This window comes from Sminthopsis crassicaudata, chromosome 6, assembly GCF_048593235.1.
Source record: "Sminthopsis crassicaudata isolate SCR6 chromosome 6, ASM4859323v1, whole genome shotgun sequence".
In the NCBI taxonomy this organism is placed as follows: Eukaryota; Metazoa; Chordata; class Mammalia; order Dasyuromorphia; family Dasyuridae; genus Sminthopsis; species Sminthopsis crassicaudata.
The window spans coordinates 5956416-5976286 of record NC_133622.1 but is presented as its reverse complement, the minus strand read 5'-3'; the positions used below and the strand labels follow the sequence as shown (position 1 = coordinate 5976286).

General features: G+C 56.6%; 1 protein-coding gene across 1 annotated transcript; it reads left to right on the top strand.

Moving 5' to 3' along the window:
• Nucleotides 1-8732: 8732 nt before the first annotated feature.
• Nucleotides 8733-12545, top strand: NKX3-2 (NK3 homeobox 2). Its single transcript, XM_074273444.1, is given in 3 exon segments — nt 8733-9053; nt 9055-9343; nt 11070-12545. Coding segments are annotated over 3 exon segments (954 nt in total). The 5' UTR covers nt 8733-8882; the 3' UTR covers nt 11564-12545.
• The last annotated feature ends 7326 nt before the right edge of the window (nt 12546-19871 follow it).

The following is a 19871-nucleotide window of genomic DNA, read 5'->3' as shown; positions in this document are numbered from 1 at the left end:
ATTAGCCAGAAGAGTTGCTTCATTAGATAATGTCAGTAAAGTGCTTAGCACATAGCAGAGGCTTCATATTTATCCTCTCCTCTGGCCCCTCACTCAGTTCTGCTCTGTATGCCCTGTTATTTGAAAGACTCAAATATGGAGCTTGGATTGGACCCTACCTTTATTTCCTCTAAGCCCTACAACTTCCCCAGCCGAAGCTATATTTGGGCCTTAAAGGTTAAAATTTATCGATGGCTTGCTTCAACACCCTCGAAGGAAACAAGAAAATAATGCACATTTACATAGCAGTTTATTTTCCTTTATGAAACCCTCTTTTAAAGCCTCCTTAAAGGGGATCCTCAGTTCTTACCAGTAGAGTGAAAACCGATGGAAAGGCTTTGCGCAGAGGTCTATTATCCAGAGATATGCTAAGTTAGCCCCTCAGCGAGGTTGGTTTCCAGCCGATGAGTCTTATCGCCACTCCAACTCCTGAAAACTCAACTAAGGCATGACCCCTGTGAAAGCAATACTCATGCTGGGTCCTTGATGTATCTAATATGTAAAAACACATCTGTGAGGGAACAAGCTCTCAAAACTAGCCCCTACTGTGAAGGGATCTCATGCATACAGATGTGGCAAAGCCGGAAATCCAAGAAAGTCCATTATATAGAAGACTGCAGAATTCTTCAGCAGCTCAGCTTTTTAAACAATGGTCAGAGGTAGCACTTACTAGAGAGTAAGGTGCTTCAGAAGGCAAGACGTAAGAACTCTGCCATAGGAGGTCCTCATGTTGAGTCGGAAAGAAAAAAAAAAAAAGGCTGTCTTTGGGCACTGATGCCATCTTGGACTACTGGGAACTCCCTAAAATTGCCATTATTGGTAAAGGAAAATAGCAATCTTTAATCACTGCTTGCTTTTTGGAAAAACCAAGAATGATTAATACAAAACAAACAAAAAAAGAGGTGGAGATTAAGAACTGGTATCTGTTTCAAATGCGTTTTAATCAATTCTGCCATCACGGCCATGTTATGGGAGAGCCCTGTATTTCCCTCCATTCTATTTTCTCCCATTTATATTTTTTCTCTTTTCACCCCCTCTCTCCTTACCATTATTTTGTTTCTGACCATATCCTCTCTTCTTAATTGGCCGTCCTCCCTTCTCTTTCTCCTTTTTTCCTACTGCTACCTTCCCTTCTATCCTGCCCTCTTTTCTTTCTCATTTCTCCTATGTCCCTATAGGGCAAAATAAGTTTCCATATCCAATTCAGGGTGTTATTCCCTCTTTGAGCCAAATCTGATGAGATTAAGGTTCAAACAATGCTCATCCCCCTCCCTTTTTTCCTTCTACTTTAATAGGTCTTTTGTACCTCTTCACAAAGTGTAATTTATCCCATTTTTCTCCCCTTTTCCCTTTCTCCCAGAACAAAACTTTCACCTTTTCATTTCTTTGTATGTATCATCAGAGTCAACTTACACCCATACCCTGTATTTATGTATACTGTCCTAATAAAGAGAGCGTTCTCAAGAGTTGTTAAGTATCATCTTCTCATGTAAGGAGGTAAGTAGTTTTATCTTGAACAAGTTTTTTTTTTTTTTTTTTTTTTTTTCATTTTTACCTTTATATGCTTCTCTTGAGTCTTGTATTTGAAAATTCAATTTTCTGTTCAGCTCTGGCCTTTTCATCAAGTAAGTTTGAAAGTGCCCTATTTCCTTGAATACCCATCTTTTTCCCTGAAAGATTACACTCAGTTTTGCTGGGTAGTTGATTCTTGGTTGTAATCCAAGTCCCTTTGCCTTCTGAAATACCACATTCCAGGCCTTCTGGTCCTTTAATCTAGAAACTGTTAAATCCTAGGTAATCTTGACTGTGGCTCCTCAGTATTTGAATTGTTTTTGTTTGCTTATGACTGCTTGCAATATTTTTTTTTTCTTGACCTCATAATTCTGGAATTTAGCTACAATATTTCTTGGCGTTTTCATTGTGGGATCTCTTTCAGGAGGTGATCGATGGATTCTTTCAATGACTATTTTGCCCTCTGATTCTAAGATATCAGGGTAGTTTTCTTTGATGGTTTCTTGAAAGATGCTGTCCAGGATCTTTTTTTTTGATGTGGCTTTCAGGTAGTCCAATAATTCTTAAATTATTTCTCCTGGATCTATTTGTTAGATCAATTGTTTTTCCAGTGAGGTATTTTATATTTTCTGCTATTTTTTTCCCATTCTTTTTATTGATTCTTGATGTCTCACAGACATCAAGCTTCCATTTGCCCAGTTTTAATTTTTAAGGAATGATTTTCTTTAGTTAAGCTTTTATACTTCCTTTTCCATTTGGCTAATTCCAGTGGATTTTTTTTTTTTTCCATTTAGCCAACTGCATTTTTTTTCAGTGAATTTACATCCTTCCTTTTCCAAGCTATTGACTATTACATACCTTTCATTTCTTTTCCTGATTTTTCTTCTACCTCTCTTATCTGACTTCTAACAACTATTTTTTTTAATAGTTTTTATTTACCAGATATATGCATGGGTAATTTTACAACACTGACAATTGCCAAACCTTTTGTTCTAATTTTTCCCCTCCTTCTCCTCCCACCCCCAGATGGCAGGTTGACCCAATACATGTCTAACAACTATTTTGAGATCTTCCAAGAAGGCACTTTGGCCTTGAGCCCAATTCATATCCCCCTTTAAGGTTTTACATGTAGGCATTTTGTTCTTTTCTGAATTGGTGTTTTGATCTCCCCTGTCACCATAATAACTTTCTGTGGTCAAGATTCTTTTTAGTTACTTGCTCATTTTCTTCTCCTCCTCCTTCCCCCAGTTCATAGCTTTTGAAGTGGACTCTGCTGTAGCACAGGAAGCAAGTTCCCAAACTTCATGTGCTCCGGGCCGTGGGGTGAGGTCACTGACTTTGAGCATTGGGGCTTCTGATGCTTGGTGACATGCTCACATGGGGAAGCCTGATGTGATCTGTTGTCGCCAGGCCTCGCAGGAGTTTTTGTTTGTACTGCTGTCCTGTTGAGCAATTACTGAGGGGTCTCCATTGCCCATCTATGCTATGGCTAAGATCATATGGCTGCCTTTCCCAGACAATGTGTGCCCTACCCTCTCATTTCACCCAAGTGAATCAGATCTTTCCTAGTCCTTCCAAGCTGTCTTAAGCTGAAAAATGGTTTCATTTAAGCTGAAGGTTTTATTCTTAAGCTGAAAAGATAGAACTAAACCATTTGTAATTTCTGCCACTCCAGAATCTTCAGAGGTTTGATTTAAAGTTGTTTTCAAGGGAAACTGGGGAAAAGTCAGGCAGCTTTCTGACTTCTTTCTACCACGTTGGCTGGGTCTCATGCAGATTGAATTATCTTACCCAGAACAGCAAATAGGGCAGTTTCACTGAAATGGAGAGTGTATAAAGGATCATCATATAAAATAAATTAGGGAACTATATGAGAAATGGATTGTAAAGGACTTTAAAGGTCAAACTGACTTCTTTCCCCCTGGCTGCAGGGCCCTAGCACTCTTAAGGTAAGCTTGTTCTAGCCTCTAGTCACAGTTGGCTTAATGTAAAATCACACTTGTTAGGAATAAAAGTAGCTAATTTGTTTTTTTTTTTAATGTCAAGAATATTTTATCCTAGAGTCGGTATGTTAAAGGTAAGGGGGGCAGGAGCAGAGAAACATTACTGGATTAGGACTTGGAGCTAGTGAGATTTTTTTGAGCAAGGAAAAACATGGTTGGATCCCTATTTGAGAACATCAGTTTGCCAAGAGCAAGGAAGAGAGATTGGAAAAAGCCCAAACCAGAGGCATAGAAATCAGTGGAGGAGTAAGCGCCGTAGTCCAGATGAGAGGTGTTCGAGCATATTATAACAGAATAAGGGAAAAGAAGATCCACTAAAATCGTTCTTACAAGTAGAGCAGGGTTGGGTCAAATGCCATGAGAAATCTCAGGATGGAGAGGACATTTTCGGCCATGAGAGACCGGAAAGATTTCTAGGAGGAGATTCTTGCACTTGCCTTCATTATGAACTGAAGAAACTCAACTAGACATGGGTTAAGGAGAGTTGTTCCCAGCACAGGTTTCGGCCAAGACGAGAAAGGAATGAAAACCGCAACCAACAGGAGCAGGGGGAGAGAGATGGGAAGCCCTTTCAGACCGGACTGGCAGCCTTTCCTTGAATGCCAGAATCAGGAGGTTCTGCTTTCTTCAAGTAGCCATGAGGTACCCGAAGGTTTTGAGTGAGAGGAGGACAGAACCAAAGTGTAACTTGGGGAAATTACTTCCCTAGCAGTGTGAAGGACGAATTTGAGGAGGAAAAGTCGGAATCGGGAACTTGTCCACGAGATAGTCCACCAACTACTCCCCAAAGGCATCCAAGGCCTGGAGTGGACGGGACAAATCCTTTTTGATATCTGCCTAGGTAAAACTTTTTCCAACGTCCCTTCCAGAATTTTTTTTTTCTTTTTTCAGTTTCCTTGTCTGCAAATGGGATTTCAATCCCTCTGGGCCCCTGCTCCTTCTGATGTTCCAGGAGGGTTCTAAGAAGGGCCAGAGGAAGAGACTCCGCAGTGAGAAGGGATGCTCTCTAGGTGGCGCGCGTCACCTTCCCTAATGCCCAGCTCCAGCCTAGAGTAGTAATAGCTTTAAAGCAACCTTAGCTCTGAGCACTGTCCTTGACCCGCCACTCCTGGAAGTGGGCGGAAGGCCCAGAGCGCCTTAGAACGTTTTGCCCGAACTGTCTCTGCGCCCGTGAGATTTGCAAAACGTAAAGTAGTTATTTGTTGCTAGGACGGTTTGGAGAGAAAGGAAAGAGAAAGAAATGAAAATTAGAGGGGGGGGGGGAGGGAGGAAGGGACGGGGGAGGGGAAAATAAGAGAAAAGGAAGCGAGAGAAAAACGACGTGAATAAAACCATGATGGGGAGAGTAAAATGTTCCCGGAGTCCGGCGGTGTTTGGCGAGGGGAGGGAGCGAACACTCGGGGAGGAGGCGCGGGTGACTAGCTAGGGCAGCGGGGGTCCCGCAGGCTCCGGGTGCCCTCCCAGACGGGCCCCCCGCACCCGTGGGTCCGGGCCTGGCCGCGCGCGCTCCCTCCCCGCTCTTCCACCTGGGTTCTCGGAGTTTCTCTCCCTCCGCCTCGGGCTTTGCCTCTCCGAGTCTCACGGGCCCCAGGTCTCCGTAGCCGTCTCTGCTTTCTGTGCCCCAGGGTGTGTCCCTCTGCCTCCCCGGGCCGCTGTCTGCCCTCTGTGCGACGCCCCCGCCGTTTTCGGCTGCCGCGGATCTGGGGTGTCCACGGCCCGCCCCCCAGCCTGGGGCTCCCTGGGGCGCCGGATCAGGCGCTGGGGCGCAGCAGACGGCGGGGGGCCGGGGTCGGCCGGCCACACTGGCCTCGGGGGCCGGGGCCCAGCGGCCCGAGCGCCCAGCCTTTGGCTTTGTCCCGGACTTTCTGCGCCTGCCGCGCTCCCCGAGTCCTCCCCGAGGCGCTGGGCGCGTCCCTTGGGAAGAGCAGGAGCAATCACCGAGGCTCCCCCGGGCCCAGGGGGCCCCCGCGGCGGGGAAGGATCTGGCGGCCGCTGGCGGCCCGTAGCTGCAAGAGGCCCCGGGGCTCCCCTGCCCTCTCCTGCGGCGGCCCTGGGGGCGCTTGTGCGGGGCCAGTGATTCAGCTTCTAGGTCGCAGGACCCACGCACCCGAGAGGCTCCCGCGGCCGCCGCGGGAGGAGGCCGGGCGGAGAGGGAAGGGAGGCGGGGAGGGCGGACCAGGGGAGAAGAGCCTGCAGAGCGGGGCGGGGGGGTGCAGGGAAAAAGACGGGAATGAATGAGCTCAGAACAGAGGAGAGGACAGAGCCGGGGGGAGAGGAGACGCCCAAGAAAAGTGGGGAGTCGGGGGCGTGAGGGAGCTGCAAGGTGGAGCAGAGAGGGGCAAGAGGCGAGAAAAGGGGGGATGGAGAACGGGGACAACGGAGAGGAGGAAAGAGGCGGCGGCGCTGCCCGCCGCCCACTGCCACCGCCTATCGAGGCGGCTTTTCAAGCTGCAGAAAAGCCCACGGCGCAAAGCAGACCACCCAGGCGGCGGGAGGCCGCGGCGCTCGGGCTGCAGCGCCGGGGCCGGGAGCGGCCGGCCGGCCGGGCAAGAGCTCCGCAGCCTTCTCCCCTGGGTGCTCAGTGGCCACGGGCCCCCCGGCTGCCCCCTCAAGCTGTGCGCCCCCAGCGCGCCGGGGCCTGGCCCCACTTCCCCCAGGCGGGCAGAGGCGCAGTCGTTGGGCAGTAACCGCAGGTGTCCCCGCCGGCTGGGCCTGGGGGGCTCGCGGGCACCCCGGGCGTCCCTGAAGCACGAGTCCGGGAACGTAAAACGCCCCCCAGGCCCCCCGGCCGGGCTTTTCTTCCCAGTAGCTCGCTCCTGGCAGCTGCTTCCCGCGGAGCGTGCCCTGCACGCACGCCTCCCGTCCCGGCTGTCCCCGGCGTCCCCCTCAGCCCCTTCCCCGAGAACATTCACCCAGGCCCAGGAAACCGCACCGCGCACTCACTCCACTCGCCCCCGGCCCACTCTACTGTCCCTGCGGCAGACTCAGCAATAACTACCCCTGAGGGCGGCCCAGTGCAGCTCCAAGCCGCTTTTTAACGCGGAAACGGAACCGGTGGGTTTACACCTCGCGCTTAGAGCCAAGCCAGCCTCAGTTGTGTTCCGTAAAGGTCCTGCCGGTCACAGAGGAGGCACCCACACATCATGAAGCCCCCAGGACGCCCCCTCCCCTGCTGGGGAGTCCCCGGCTCAGCGGCTTGCTGTGGCTCCCTGGGCGACCTCCCGCCCAGAGCTCCCCGGCTGCTCTTTTCTCAGTTCCCATCTCGGGCGGGTCCGGCGCTCCCGGGATGCTCCATTCCCGTCCAAGCCTAGTCCTTAAAGCTGCCGACCTGCCCACAGTCACTTGGCCATGGCAACGTCGGAGCCCAAAACTCGGTCCTCAGCCACCATCCCCTGGTGCTTCGGGCCGGCGCTGCAGGACCGGGGGGAGGACCAGATCCTCCGTCCCTCCTCCTACCTTCAGCCCCAAATCATTTCCCTCTCCCGGGCAGCGTTTGCCCGCCGAGGAGCCTGAAGAAATGATTTCTCCCTTGAAGTTTTTCTAAAGGTAGTCTAAAAACTGCAACAAGCAAGGCGGAGGGAAACGTGTTAGAAACAGAAACGGGGCCGCAAACGGCCTTTTCCAGGCTGGGATTTGTGAATGATAGTGGCGGCTCCCTCGAGTACCGCCCCGGCAACCCCTCTCTCTCTCTAACAAAATTGGGGGGAAGGAGACGGGCCGTCAGTGGCGGACTCAGTAATCCCCGCCATCTGGAGGATGAGCATTGGCCCACTGTGAACTCAGCGTAATGTCACGTTCTTTTACGGAGGAGGACGGTGTCGCTTGACCGAAACTGTGTGACATTCATGGCCGATGTGCATCGCAATAGTTTGCAAAAGAATTGGTTCCTTCGGTGGATCTAAAGTCTGCCTTTTAAAAATAATTTTCAGTGTATCCCCTCCGCCAGAAGAACAGCAAACTGGTGCCAGTTTCTAAGAATTTTGTTATTTATAATTAAGCCTAAACGTGTTCAACTGGGGTTGAATTTTACTTCCAAGCAAAATTCGGAAGAGTCGTCTTCCGGAACCAGATGAGGCAAGCTCAGAGTGAAACGCAGCCTTCGCGGCCCTGAGGTCTCCGACTCTTCGGGGCGTCCGGAAGACGCTGCGGGTTTTGCGGGGTCTCTAGAAAGAGGGATCACTTGGCTGGGGAGCGCTTTACTTAGGGGACTGCTTTCCCAGACCTCTGCAGGGACCAGGGGACGGAATCCGCCTAGGACTGAGTCACAGGAAGCAGGGGAAAGGGGGCGTGTCCTATCTGCTGATTTATCGAATCTTTAGAAAAGAGCTACTAGTTGTCGCCGCGGGTGTCCCCGTTTGCCGGAACCTCCTTCGCCTTTGGGCTCAGGGGGCTTTGCGTGCGCTGGAATGCAGTAACAGAGAGAGATACATGGCCAGGGGAAGTTTCCCTGGGGACCCCTGCGTTTCTGCGAGGTCGCCCGGCCCCCGAGCCCGTGTGCGGGAGCAGCAGCTAGAGCGCAAGGGGTTAAGCCCCGAGCCGAGGCTTCCCCTCCGCGACTCGCACCGTTCGGTCGGTTAAAATCAACATTGCCCAGCCGGAGCGGGCCAATCAGCTGCCGGGCTGCGTGCGGCCCCGCCCAATGGGAAGGCGTGGGCCGCAGCTGTCACTCATAGGTGAGCAATGACACCAGTGCTGGGAGAAAAGGGAGAAGGAAAGAGAAAAGAAACAGATAGAAGCGGGAGGGGGCGGGGAAAGCGTCCTGCGGGGCCCGATCCAGCTGCCCAGCCCGGCCGGCTCCCGGAGCCACAGCTGGAGAGGGAGCCCCGCCGGAGGGCCCCGAGCGCCGGAGAGAGGACCAGGACGGGAACGAGGCAGGGGAAGGGTCCCGGGCGGCCTCGGGTGCCCGGCTCCCGAGAGGGAGCACGCCGAGGCTGCTCCCGGGCAGACCGCCTCCTCTCCCCGCCCCCGCCCCCGCGCCCCCCCTCCGAGCCCCTCCACTCCCGAGCGAGCGGGGGCCGCGCCATGAGATCCTCCAGCTGAGCCCCGCGGAGCCTCTGGCACTGCAGCGGAGGGCGGGGAGGGGGCCGAGGCCGGGGCGGGCCCGGGAGGCTGGAGGCCGGGGAGGGCCGAGGAGAGGGGGGGTGGGGGTGGGGCGGAGGTTTCGGTGACAGGGAGGGAGCCGCGCGGAGCAGTGGGCTGGGGGCCCTCCAGGCACATCGGTGCTCTCCTCCCGGCGGCTCGCGGGCTCGCTCGCTGCTGCTCTCCGTGCGGGCCGGACCGCCGTGGCTGCTGCTGCCCGGGCCCGGCCCGCTGGCCCTCGGGGGGCCCATGGCTGTCCGCGGCGCCGGCACCTTGACGCCCTTCTCCATCCAGGCGATCCTTAACAAGAAGGAGGAGCGGGCGGGCCCGCGCGGCTCGGCCCGGGGAGCCGCGGCCGCCGCGCCAGCCTGTTGCTGGCGGCTTTTTGGAGACGCGGACCCCGGGGCCGTGGGGGGGGGCGGGGGAGACGCTGCTGCTGCCCTCCCCCGCGGGGCCTAGAGCGGCGGCGGCCGCGGCGGGGGCCGGGGGCCGGGCGGCGGGGAGCCCCAGGGGCTGGGACTCGGACTCGGCTCTGAGCGACGAGAACGACGGCGAGCGGCGCGGGCCGGCGGAGGCGGCGGGGCTGGCGGGGCTGGCCGGCGGCGCGGGCCGCCCCCCCGAGACGCCGCCGGGCCCCGAGACCCGGGCCAAGGAGCTGGAGGACGAGCCCCCCGGCCTCAGTGACAGCGAGATGTCAGCCAGCGTCTCAGGTCGGCTCGAGTGGCTGGGAGAGCGGGAGGGGAGGGGAGCGGGCTTTGGGCGACGGGAGCGGAGGGAGGAGGAGGAGACGGGGCCCCCGCAGCCTGGGACCCGAGTCCGGGAATGCCGTATCGCGCGTGGGCTCGGCCCCGGGGCCAGCTGGGGTGGGACCGAGGAGTAAGCGAGCTCCTGCCCGGCAGCTCGGAGCCAGGACCCAGCCCACTTTCCCTAGGGGAAGGGGACCCCTCGAGACAAGCCTCCGCGCTGTTCCGAGCTCCCCACTCCCGGCTGCGGGCACGTGCGCCCCGCTGAACGAGGGACCCCACTTCCCCACTTCCCTTCCCAAACGGGCGCAGCATCCTAGCCTTGCCGGGGAGCCCGGGGTGCGCGACAATGTGGCCTCCGAAGCCCCCGGTCCCTCTTTAAGGGGAGACCTGAAGGGAACGGAACAAGATGAAAGCCAAGAGAACTCGCCACGAAAGCCTAGTCAGGGCGAGGCAGGAGAGCCGGGGCCGGGCGAACTCGGCGCCGGGGCCCCGCGGAGCCAGCGGTTCCACAGCCTGCTTCCGAGCCGAGCGAGCCGAGGGCAGAGCGGGGGAGGAGGCCCGGCACCGAGGGCAGCCGCGGGGAAGCCTTTCCAGGAGCCCGCGGGGCCGAGCGTCCTCCCGGAGAGCGCCCGCCCTGGGACGCCGGCTCTCCGCGAAGCTGAGCCCCAGCGCCCGCCGTCCTAGGCCTCGGGGCGCCGTGGAGCGCCGGGCAGTTTGGGACTGGCTGCCGAAGGCCGGCTTCCCAGGGACTCGCTTTCCCCGAGGGTCGGGAGTCGGGAGACCGGAGCTGCAGTTAGGAAACGAGGGGCAAGCCAGCCTCCACACCCCTCAACTCCCGGGGAAAAAAAAGGAAAGGGCGCCCAAGGAAATAGGAAAGGTCCTGGCTCCCTGTCCCAGCCTCCGACTTCCACCCCGGGTGCGGAGCCGCAAAAGGGGAGAGGGACACCACGAGCCCAGCGCGTGTCCCGACTGCCCCAAGCAGCTCCTGTCACCTGGGGGTGGGGGGGAAGCTGCGTAGTTCCACTCTCTCCACCCCCCACTCCCTTCGCCACTATGATAGCAACTCATGAGAAACAGGGAGACTTGCGTGGGGCTGGGGGGGGGGGGGCTGAGTGTGTGTGCGCGTGTGACTGTGCTTGTGTGAATGTGTGTGAGCGCGCGCGTGTGCATGAGTGTGTGTGCGTTCTTGGGCTGTCTCGTGTGCGCTTACGCGGCTCTTGTGTACGTGTATGGATGTATGGGTATGGGTTTGGATTGTGTATGAATGTGCGCGCGCGTGTGCGTTTGTGTCGTGTACGCGCGGGAGTGGGGGCCAAAGAGACAGGCCGGACAGAAGGAAAAGGTGGTAGAGCTGGGGGAGGGGGAGAGGGGGATCGAACTGACAGCCAGAGGCAGGGCGACAGGCGACAGAGGAGGAGAGAGCCAGAGACACGGAGCCCCGGCATCCGTGGGGGCCCGGCTCCGGCTTCTCGGCGAGGGAGGGACAGTTTCAGCCGCAGGGCTGGGGCCGGGAGCCGGGCCTGCAGGAAGGCTCCCCGGTCCGTCCAGTTCTCCCTCCCTCCCCCCCCCCAGCCCCTCCAGCTCTCCCCGGGGCGGGCAGGCTGCAGGCAGGGCCTCGGCTCCTCCTGGGGCTGCCGGAGCCTGACTTTGTTTCTCGCTTTGTTCCCCCACCCCACCCCGGCCTCAGCAGATCGCAGCCCCCGGACGGAGGAGGACGCGGGCGGCGGAGGCAAGTGCGAGCCGCTGCTGTGCGCCGGCGGCCCGGGCGAGGAGGAGCAGTCGGCGCCCAAGCCGCGCAAGAAGCGCTCGCGGGCGGCCTTCTCGCACGCGCAGGTCTTCGAGCTGGAGCGCCGCTTCAACCACCAGCGCTACCTGTCGGGCCCCGAGCGCGCCGACCTGGCCGCGTCGCTGAAGCTCACCGAGACCCAGGTGAAGATCTGGTTCCAGAACCGGCGCTACAAGACCAAGCGCCGCCAGATGGCCGCCGACCTGCTGGCCTCGGCTCCGGCCGCCAAGAAGGTGGCGGTCAAAGTGCTGGTGAGGGACGATCAGAGACAGTACCACCCGGGCGAGGTGCTGCGGCCGCCCTCCCTGCTCTCCCTGCAGCCCTCCTACTACTACCCCTACTACTGCCTCCCGGGCTGGGCGCTCTCCACCTGCGCGGCCGCCGCGGGCACCCAGTGAGGGGCGGCCTCGGCGCGAGCCGCCCCCCGACGGCGACCTCTCCAGGACACTATTTATTACGATTTCTTGACTTGGGCCACGCCGGCTCTCGGATCCGAGGCGGCTTTTCTTTAAGGACGGGGGAAGGAGGGGGACTGGGGGGGGCGGGCGGGTTAAAGGCGCGGGGGCGGCCGGGGAACCGTTACTCTCCAAGCTGCCCGACTTCCCAGGCGTTACCCAGCAAGCCGAGAGTGTCGCCCGTTCGGCCAAACGAGTTCATGGTATCCATGCTAGCGAGATATTTGTACATACATATCTATCTATTTTTTTAATTGGGTTGAGATGGAGTCAGGGGAAGGGGTTCGTTCGATCCCAAACCCGGAGGAGCCGTGCCCAGGGCGGCCCGGAGGGCGCGTCGGAAAGCGCCGCGGCCGGCTCGGTCACTTGGATTGGGGTTTGGTGTCTCTGTGCCTGTCCCCGACCCCCGCCCGCCCCTCCGGCCCCGAGTCTGTGACCCCGCAGCGGGCCCCGTCTGTGCCGAACGCAAGTAGGCCTCGCTGTCCGCGGCCTGCCCCCGGGACCCCGCGCGGCCCAGCGCGGCCCCAGCCCACGCAGTCGCTCCACCTTGGGGGAGACTTCCCGGAGACTCTCGCCTTTCTTTCTTTTTTTTAAAGGGAGTTACGACTCGTAGCACTTTCCAGCTGTATTAAAATTATTATTGTTATCATTATTTTTGTATCCAATGGGAATATTTCTAGTCAGTGTTCGGAAACCGTTGTCTCCAGATAGAAATCTGCAGCCTCTCCAGTGCCTTAAGCCCCTTGCCCTTTTCTCTCCTGCTCCCCCCCTCCCCCTCTCCCCCTCCCCTCCCAATCCTGAAGAAAGCAAGCCTTCTAGCCTGGTCTAGCGCTTCCCGAGGCTGTCTTCCAGGTCCCCTCTTCGCTTCTCCAAGGCACCATGCACTCAACCAGAATATTAAAGAATTGTGACTATTTGTAAGCCATATCTGCTTTTATTTTTTAATTTATAAACTTTAGTTGAACACACGGTTCTGGATGCATGTCGTGTATCTTTCGCTGCCAAAAGCACGTCCGTAGAAAGCGACACACGGGAAGTTAACCTGGGGTGGCCGAGGGCTCCCTTTCGTTTTTTTTAAGCCAAATACTTCCGGCGCCCCCTCCCCCTTCCCACTTGGCCGCCCATTAGCTCAGACCGGCTGCCTGGCCCGTTTTTCCAATCGCCGCAGACTTGGAGAGGCGGCACCGAGAGTTCTTAGTTTCGCTTCCTCCAGAAAGGAAGAGCTCCAAACTGGCAGAGGGACGGGTAGCTTTCGGGGGCCGAGCTCGGCGGTTTTCCGCCGCTCTCCCGTTCGGAGGCCCAGTCGGGGGCTCGGCCCCAATCTGTCTCACGAGGACGCTCGGGGGCAGCCCAGGATCCCGGCGGGAGACAATTCGGTTAAGGGTGAAAGCAAGCATTCACCAGGCGCTCTCCAGCAGCCCACAACCCCGAGGCCTCCGCCGGCTCCTGCCCGTGTCTGAAGCCTCCCGGAATTGTGAATCGGGCCCCGAAAAGTCCTCCGCCCCCATCTTATTATTGGTGGCTTTATTTCGGGCCCAAGGTCCAAATGGTGGCCTTCCGCGTGCCGGGAAGCCTTTCATGGCAGCCACTTACTAGCACGAGCAAAGCTGTGTGGGCAACTTCGCTGCTCAATTTCATGGCCACTCGTGGGCATAAAAATCCGCGGGGAGGTGTCAGTGTGGGGACAACACTGCTCCAATGTGGCCCGGCTTCAGGCCTACTCGCTGCTGGTTCTTCCTCATACGAAGTGGCTCGTTTCCTTGGATTCAACAAATAACTTTCGATCACGTCTAAGTATAAAGGATTTAGCTTCCACTACATTTCCCCGAAAACACACCCATTTTATATGTCCAATATTTCCAAAACATTCTCCAAAATTTCACGCGTTTTCGGCCGAGTTTCCTAGCCCACTCAGGGCCCTAAAGCTTTCTCCTCTCTCATTTTTATTCTACCCTGCAGTAAGGGTACAGGCTTTTTCAGAAAATGTTTTTCTAATCGCACCACCTCTAGTCTTTCTCAATGCAACGAGTTCCCTAGGATTGTGCGCCTCTTTTCCTTGATTTTCAAAGAGTTCTTCCCATAGGATTCCGAAAGTCTGGCCCTCCCAGTATGGCTGATCTAGGAGCATCTGATCGCTCAACCTGCCAATCCCAGGGGGTCCAGCATTGTTTTGAAGCACTTCGTTTTTAAATGACAACAAACCATTTTTAATCATTTAAATGCGCCTCACTTCAACAGTGCTGAGAACTGGGGGCTGGAGAGGGGCTGCGGGGCCCTGGAAACTTTTCTCCCCAGCCCTCGGGAGGAAACGCACTTTTTTTTCCCCCCTTAAGTTTCCCAAGTGGTGATGAGAAGGGTGATCTAGATGAGGACGTGGAAAACCCCTATCTTTTTCCTTTCGGGCTCCCTTCCCCTGGTTTCTTTGTTGGACTTGATCTGCCGGGCTGTCACAGGACTGTTAGGGAAAATATTGCTCGGATGAATTCAGATCAGCATTATTGAGATTTCACTTCAACCACATCGAATCAGCTCTTGTGTAAATACCAAAAGGAAGTGTCGGCCCTGGGCAAAGGCTTGGAGGTTTATTTCGGAACTTGGGAGGTTATCCGCATGGACATTTCCAACTCCCCATCAGCACCAGAACGATTTTCCAATAAAGTTTGGGGAAATAAGAGGGTTTGCTTAAAAGGCGACATAGGCGAAAAGTGTAGCTCCTTCCACGAGCACGGCTTTTTTCAAGATATATTTTATTTACAATGTAGGAAAAACTCAGTCCCGCGGCTGGCCCTCGGGAGGAGCTGCCAACTGTTTTTCTCTTTGAATTCTTCCTTCCCCAAGGGCTAGCTCAGGTCCCAACGACAGCTTCTCCGCAGGGTAAAAATAATCACTGATCAAGATCCCTCGCTTAGGCTCCGGCGCTTCCTTCCACCCCGCCGGGGCTGGATGGCCCCTTGAACCGTGGACCCCCTCAACCCGGGCCTGGAAGCCTGGGGCTGGGCTCCAAGGGGAATGCTGGGAAAACCGGGGCTTTTTCCTGTCCTCCAAAGCCAAGGCCACCCTAAAGCCCTCGGCCTCTGGTCTCAGTCCACGAGACGGGACAGAACTACTAGGATGGCCTCTGGGAGATCGTTCAAGTGGCAGGCCCGCCGGGCCAGGCGCGGGGCCGGAGCTCCCTCATCTCCCCTCCATCCCTGGCTTGTCTCGGCCTCTTTCCCTAATGAGCGCTCGGGACCGAGGGACACTGGGAGTAGGTAGAACGGCTGGCCGGGAGAGCAGCTGGGGCCGGGGAGAAGCTTCGGGCCACTGCAGAGCGCAGGGGACCGCCCCGGAGCCCGGCCTCCCCGGCCTCCGATGGGACAGGTAGCTGCTCACCTCCGTGCCTGAGACTTTCCCCTTTTCTTTGTTGAACTTCCAGATCCAAGTAACTCTCAATCCCAGCGGAAGAGGCCGGGGCGACTATTTTCCACCCGCGAACCTGAAATTCAGGTTTAATGCAATTCAATTGTTAAAACGTGAAGCGGGCGACAATTCGGGCCCGGAGCTGGGCTTCGAGGCTGCAGCCGTCCGGGGCCCGGGGCGTTTGCTCTTTGGGTTTGGCTTCTAGGAGTGGAACCAAGGCACGCTGACCCTCAGCCGCTCCCTGCGGGCAGAGTTCGCGCGGACTCCGAGTCTGAAGGGGAAAGCTCTTTCACCCCGACCGCGTGGGGGACAATTAAGGGCCGAATTAGGATCCCGACCGTGTGGGGGAGATTTAAGGGCCGAATTAGGATCGCGGGTTAAAGAGGTAAACCGAGACTCGGGGAGAGAAGCAACCTGCTCAGACACACGCTGGAAAGCCTTCATTCTAAAGCGGATCTCCTGCCCCGACATTCAAGGCTCCTGGCCAGTCTTAAGAGCTCTCGGCAGACTCTTGTCTTTAGCCCCAAAGGGTTCTACACTTCAGCCACCCCGCAATCGATTTGTCTGCCCTCTGCCTCCATCTGTCTACCGACCACAAACATTCTTTCGAAAAAGGTCGTTCCCGTTCTAGAAGCAGCGAGAGGAAGAGTGGGATACTCATTCCGGTCCCAGGGACGTGGGAGACGGGCTTGGGGCGGAGAACAAAACGACCCCTGAAGCTTTTGCAGAGGGGAGGAGATGGGCCGAGAATGAACGGCTGGGGATGGACATTTCTCCCTAATTCTCCCTTTCTTTATCCAATAAATATTTATTGAGGGCTCGTGGACGCGGAAACTGCTCAGCACTCAAGGAAATACATCACTCTCTCTCTAAGACTAACAAAGTATAATCACACAACGGTATAGGAGAAGTGCAGCAGAGGGAGGGAAGCAAAATGTATGCGGAGTCTCGGAGAGCAGAGATGCTAGTGAGCTCTGGGGCGCTCGGGAGACGTAGCTGTTTTAGGGGAAAGCTTTAAACGATAAACTCCCAAAGCGGTATTGATGAGGCACGAAGCATAACGAAACATTAGCCCCGGTGCAAGGAGACAGACTGCAGCAGAGAGATAGGAAGGAAGGAAGGAAGGAAGGAAGGAAGGAAGGAAGGAAGGAAGGAAGGAAGGAAGGAAGGAAGGAAGGAAGGAAGGAAGGAAGGAAGGAAGGAAGGAAGGAAGGAAGGAAGGAAGGAAGGAAGGAAGGAAGGAAGGAAGGAAGGAAGGAAGGAAGAGAGGGAAGGAAGGAAGGAAGGAAGGAAGGAAGGAAGGAAGGAAGGAAGGAAGGAAGGAAGGAAGGGAGGGAAGGAAGGAAGGAAGGAAGGGAGGGGAGGGAGGAAAGAGAAAGAAAGAAAGAAAGAAAGAAAGAAAGAAAGAAAGAAAGAAAGAAAGAAAGAAAGAAAGAAAGAAAGAAAGAAAGAAAGAAAGAAAGAAAGAAAGAAAGAAAGAAAGAAAGAAAGAAAAAGAAAGAAAGAAAGAAAGAAAGAAAGAAAGAAAGAAAGAAAGAAAGAAAAAGAAAGAAAAAGAGGAGAAGGAAGGAAAAAAGAGGAAAGGAAGGAAGGAAGGAAGGAAAGGAGGAAAGGAAGGAAGGAAGGAAAAGAGGAAAGGAAAGAAGGAAGGAAAGAAAGAAAAAAAAGAAAGAAAAGAGGAGATTGACTTGTGGAGAAAGAATAAGTCACATTTCTACGGCGTTTTCACCTTGCCACTCTTACGACACTGTATGGTTCCCTGACCACTCTGTGGGGCACGGAGGGCCAGGATTATTGTATTCGTTTTACAAATGAGTATGTAGAATGTCCAGAGTTCCAGCTCCTGGCCGGCAGAAGCAGGACCTGAGCCGCGCTCTGCACATGTCAGCGTTCCTTCCGCTGTGATGGAAAGAGGGGGGATGAAAATCGAGGCAACTTTAGGGACACGTGTGGGTGGAAGAAAACCGGGCATTCCGCGTTCCAAGAGGGCGGGTGGAGTTCTAAGGGAGAACGAAGAGCTGGCTTTTTGACACGGGGCGAGCCGAGTCCTTGGCGTGCTGTGCCTCTTCGCACAAGTCCGTTTCCCTTCGGGACCCCTGGAGGGCAGAGCCCAGCTCTTACTCATCTTTGCAACGCTCCTTCGCAGCTAAAAGCAGGGCCTTGCACACAGTCGGCTCTTAATAAATGTTTATGGATGTGTGTGTTACCCCCAACAAGTGTAGACAAGGCCGAACACACAGTCGTAGCGAAAGGCCTCTAGTCTTTTTTAGGAGTCGCACCAGAAATGGAGGGGGGGGAGCTTTTCAATCTGTTTGTTTTGAGTGAGAGTGCGGACAAGGGCTAAGGGCGGGCGAGGGGGCTCCGGCACTTCGGGAATGGAAAGCCATTAAGCCCAAAGGAAGCGTGCGGTGGATTCGTGGGCGTTTCGGGTTTAAAGGGGACGGCGGGGATGATCTAGTCCGATCTTCGTGTGTGGCGGACGCGGGAACTGAGTCCCAGCGAGAGGAAGCTGCCGCGCCGCATCCCGGGGATCCCATTGGCTCACCCGCGGTGGAGAAGAAGGCGCCGCCGCCTTGGAGTTTCTTTGGGGGGCACGCCCTTTGCGTGTGTGTGTGGATGACACAGAGACAGACAGAGACAGACAGAGACAGACAGAGACAGACAGAGACAGAGACAGACAGAGACAGAGACAGACAGAGACAGAGAGAGTCAGAGCCGCTAGGCCAGGAACAAGCTCCTCCTCCCAGCCCGGCTTCTCGGAACCTGCGGGACCCGGGCGCCGCTCTTCAGGGGCTGCCCTAGATGATCTCTCAGCTCCCTCCCGGCTCTAGATCTATGACGTTCAGCTTGTTCTTCTGTAAACTGGGGAGAAAGCTTTGACAAGTGTCAGGCTGCTGCGTGGCTAGCCTCAGTTTCTTTTAATGTTCTTTTAAGAAAAGGAAAAACTCTAGAAAGTCTTCGTGGAGCGGCGGCTAACTCGCAGTCAAGAAGCCGCATGTTGACATCCGGGGCCATGTGACCCCGGCCAGGCCCTTAAGCTCTTGGTGCCCCCGGGAGAGTGTCTTAGGCAGAAATCCCGGGTCGGTGCGCCCTGCTGTGGCAGGAGGAGCTTCCTCCCCACGAGCTCCTTCCACCCGGGAAATCCTAGGTCGGCTTTAGAAGGGGGGAAAATGCCCGCAAGCTATTAGTGGCAAAGCCAAGGACTAGAGCCCTGTCAGTCTGTCCCCCGGTTGTTGTTTTTAAGTCTTTTCCCCTCTTCCCCTTCCTTCTCTCTGTAGATGGCTCGTCCTTGTCCTTGACTGTCTTTGTCTCTGTCCCTGGTCAGTCTGTCGGCCTGTCTGGGTCTGTATCTTCTCCCTGTGTCCCTCCCTCCCCTCCCTCTGGTCTGCCTCTCTGTCACACACACACACACACACACACACACACACACACACACACACACACAGACTCACAGACACACACACACACACAGACTCACAGACACACACACACACACACACACAGACTCACAGACACACACACACACACAGAGACTCAGACTCACAGACACACACACACACACACACACACACACACACACACACACACACACACACTCGTTTTTCTCTGCACCCAAACTTTTGGACACCCCGATCATTTTAGAGCTCCCAGAGCCCCACGCCGATCCCCGAGCTCCTGCAAGGGCCGTTCCAGAGGAATTTCCGTCGCTGGGAAATCGCAGGCTTCCCGGTCCCGAGTGAAATGCTCGGCCCCACGCGCGCTCGGGAGCTCGGGCGGCCGGGTAACCGGCAGCCGGTGACTCCCGCAGGCTCGTTCGGCTGGTCCGGGCCTCTGCCCCAATCTCAGTCCCGCGCATGTCCCCGCATCACCCCCTGATGTCCTGGTCCTCCCGGAGAACTAAGGACGAGCCCCCATCGCCGCCTCCAGCCCTGAGCCCCCGCCCGTGGGAGTGGAGGGGGCTTGCTGCGGGGGAGCCAGCCCGCTGTCGGCCCTCCACCCCTCCCCTCCAAAACCCAAGTGCCTCCTGTGGCTCCGGGAGGTCCCTGGAGGCCAGTCTGAGCTACACTGAGAAAAGGGACTCCCCAATTCCTGGAGGACTCCGGACTTCGGCTAGGTGACCTTCTAAACTTGACCGACGCCCCGATGCCCGAGGAGACAGGCTGGCGGGACCAACAGCTTCAGAGCTGAAAGGGACCCGCTGGGGCCTCCGGCGCAAGGCCCTTTTTTTATCGGGGGGGGGACTGAGGAGCCTGGGAGAGGCCACTTCTGCAGCGCTCTGTGGTTTCCCAAGGTGCTTTCCTCCTAACAACCTGCGTGGGTGGCCGGTCCCCACGGAGAGAGCGACCGGCACGGGAGGTCTATTTGTTCTGCCCCGTGGGAAGGGCTGAGAAAGAACCCCTGGCGCCCGATCTCCTCCCTGGGGAAAGCCCCCTTTTCCCGACGAGCGCCGGCCCAGAACCCCGAGCGTCGGGAGTTCAAGGCCAGGCTTTTGGCGCTGCGGTGCGCGAAGCGTTTCGGGGTTGTTGTGGGCGGGATTGCTTTGTCGGGGGGGGGGGGGGGGAGTCCTTTATGAGAGTCAACCTGTCTCCCTCGGATATTTATGGCGCGGGGGCAGGGACGGCTCCCGGGCGTCTTCGGGAAGCCCCTTCTCAATAGGCCTTTTCTTACGCTCGCCGGGGAGAGGAGCCGTCCTGGGCCCCGCACTGACTACCCAGAGGCAGCGCTGCCCATCCCCCCGCGCCCTTCCTCCCGGGGAGGGAGAAAGACTGGAGCCGGGGCCGGGCCAGGGCAGCGGCCGGGCCGACCACCCTGCGCTTGGCCGCGCGGCCTCCCCCAGCGGGCTCCGGGGCCG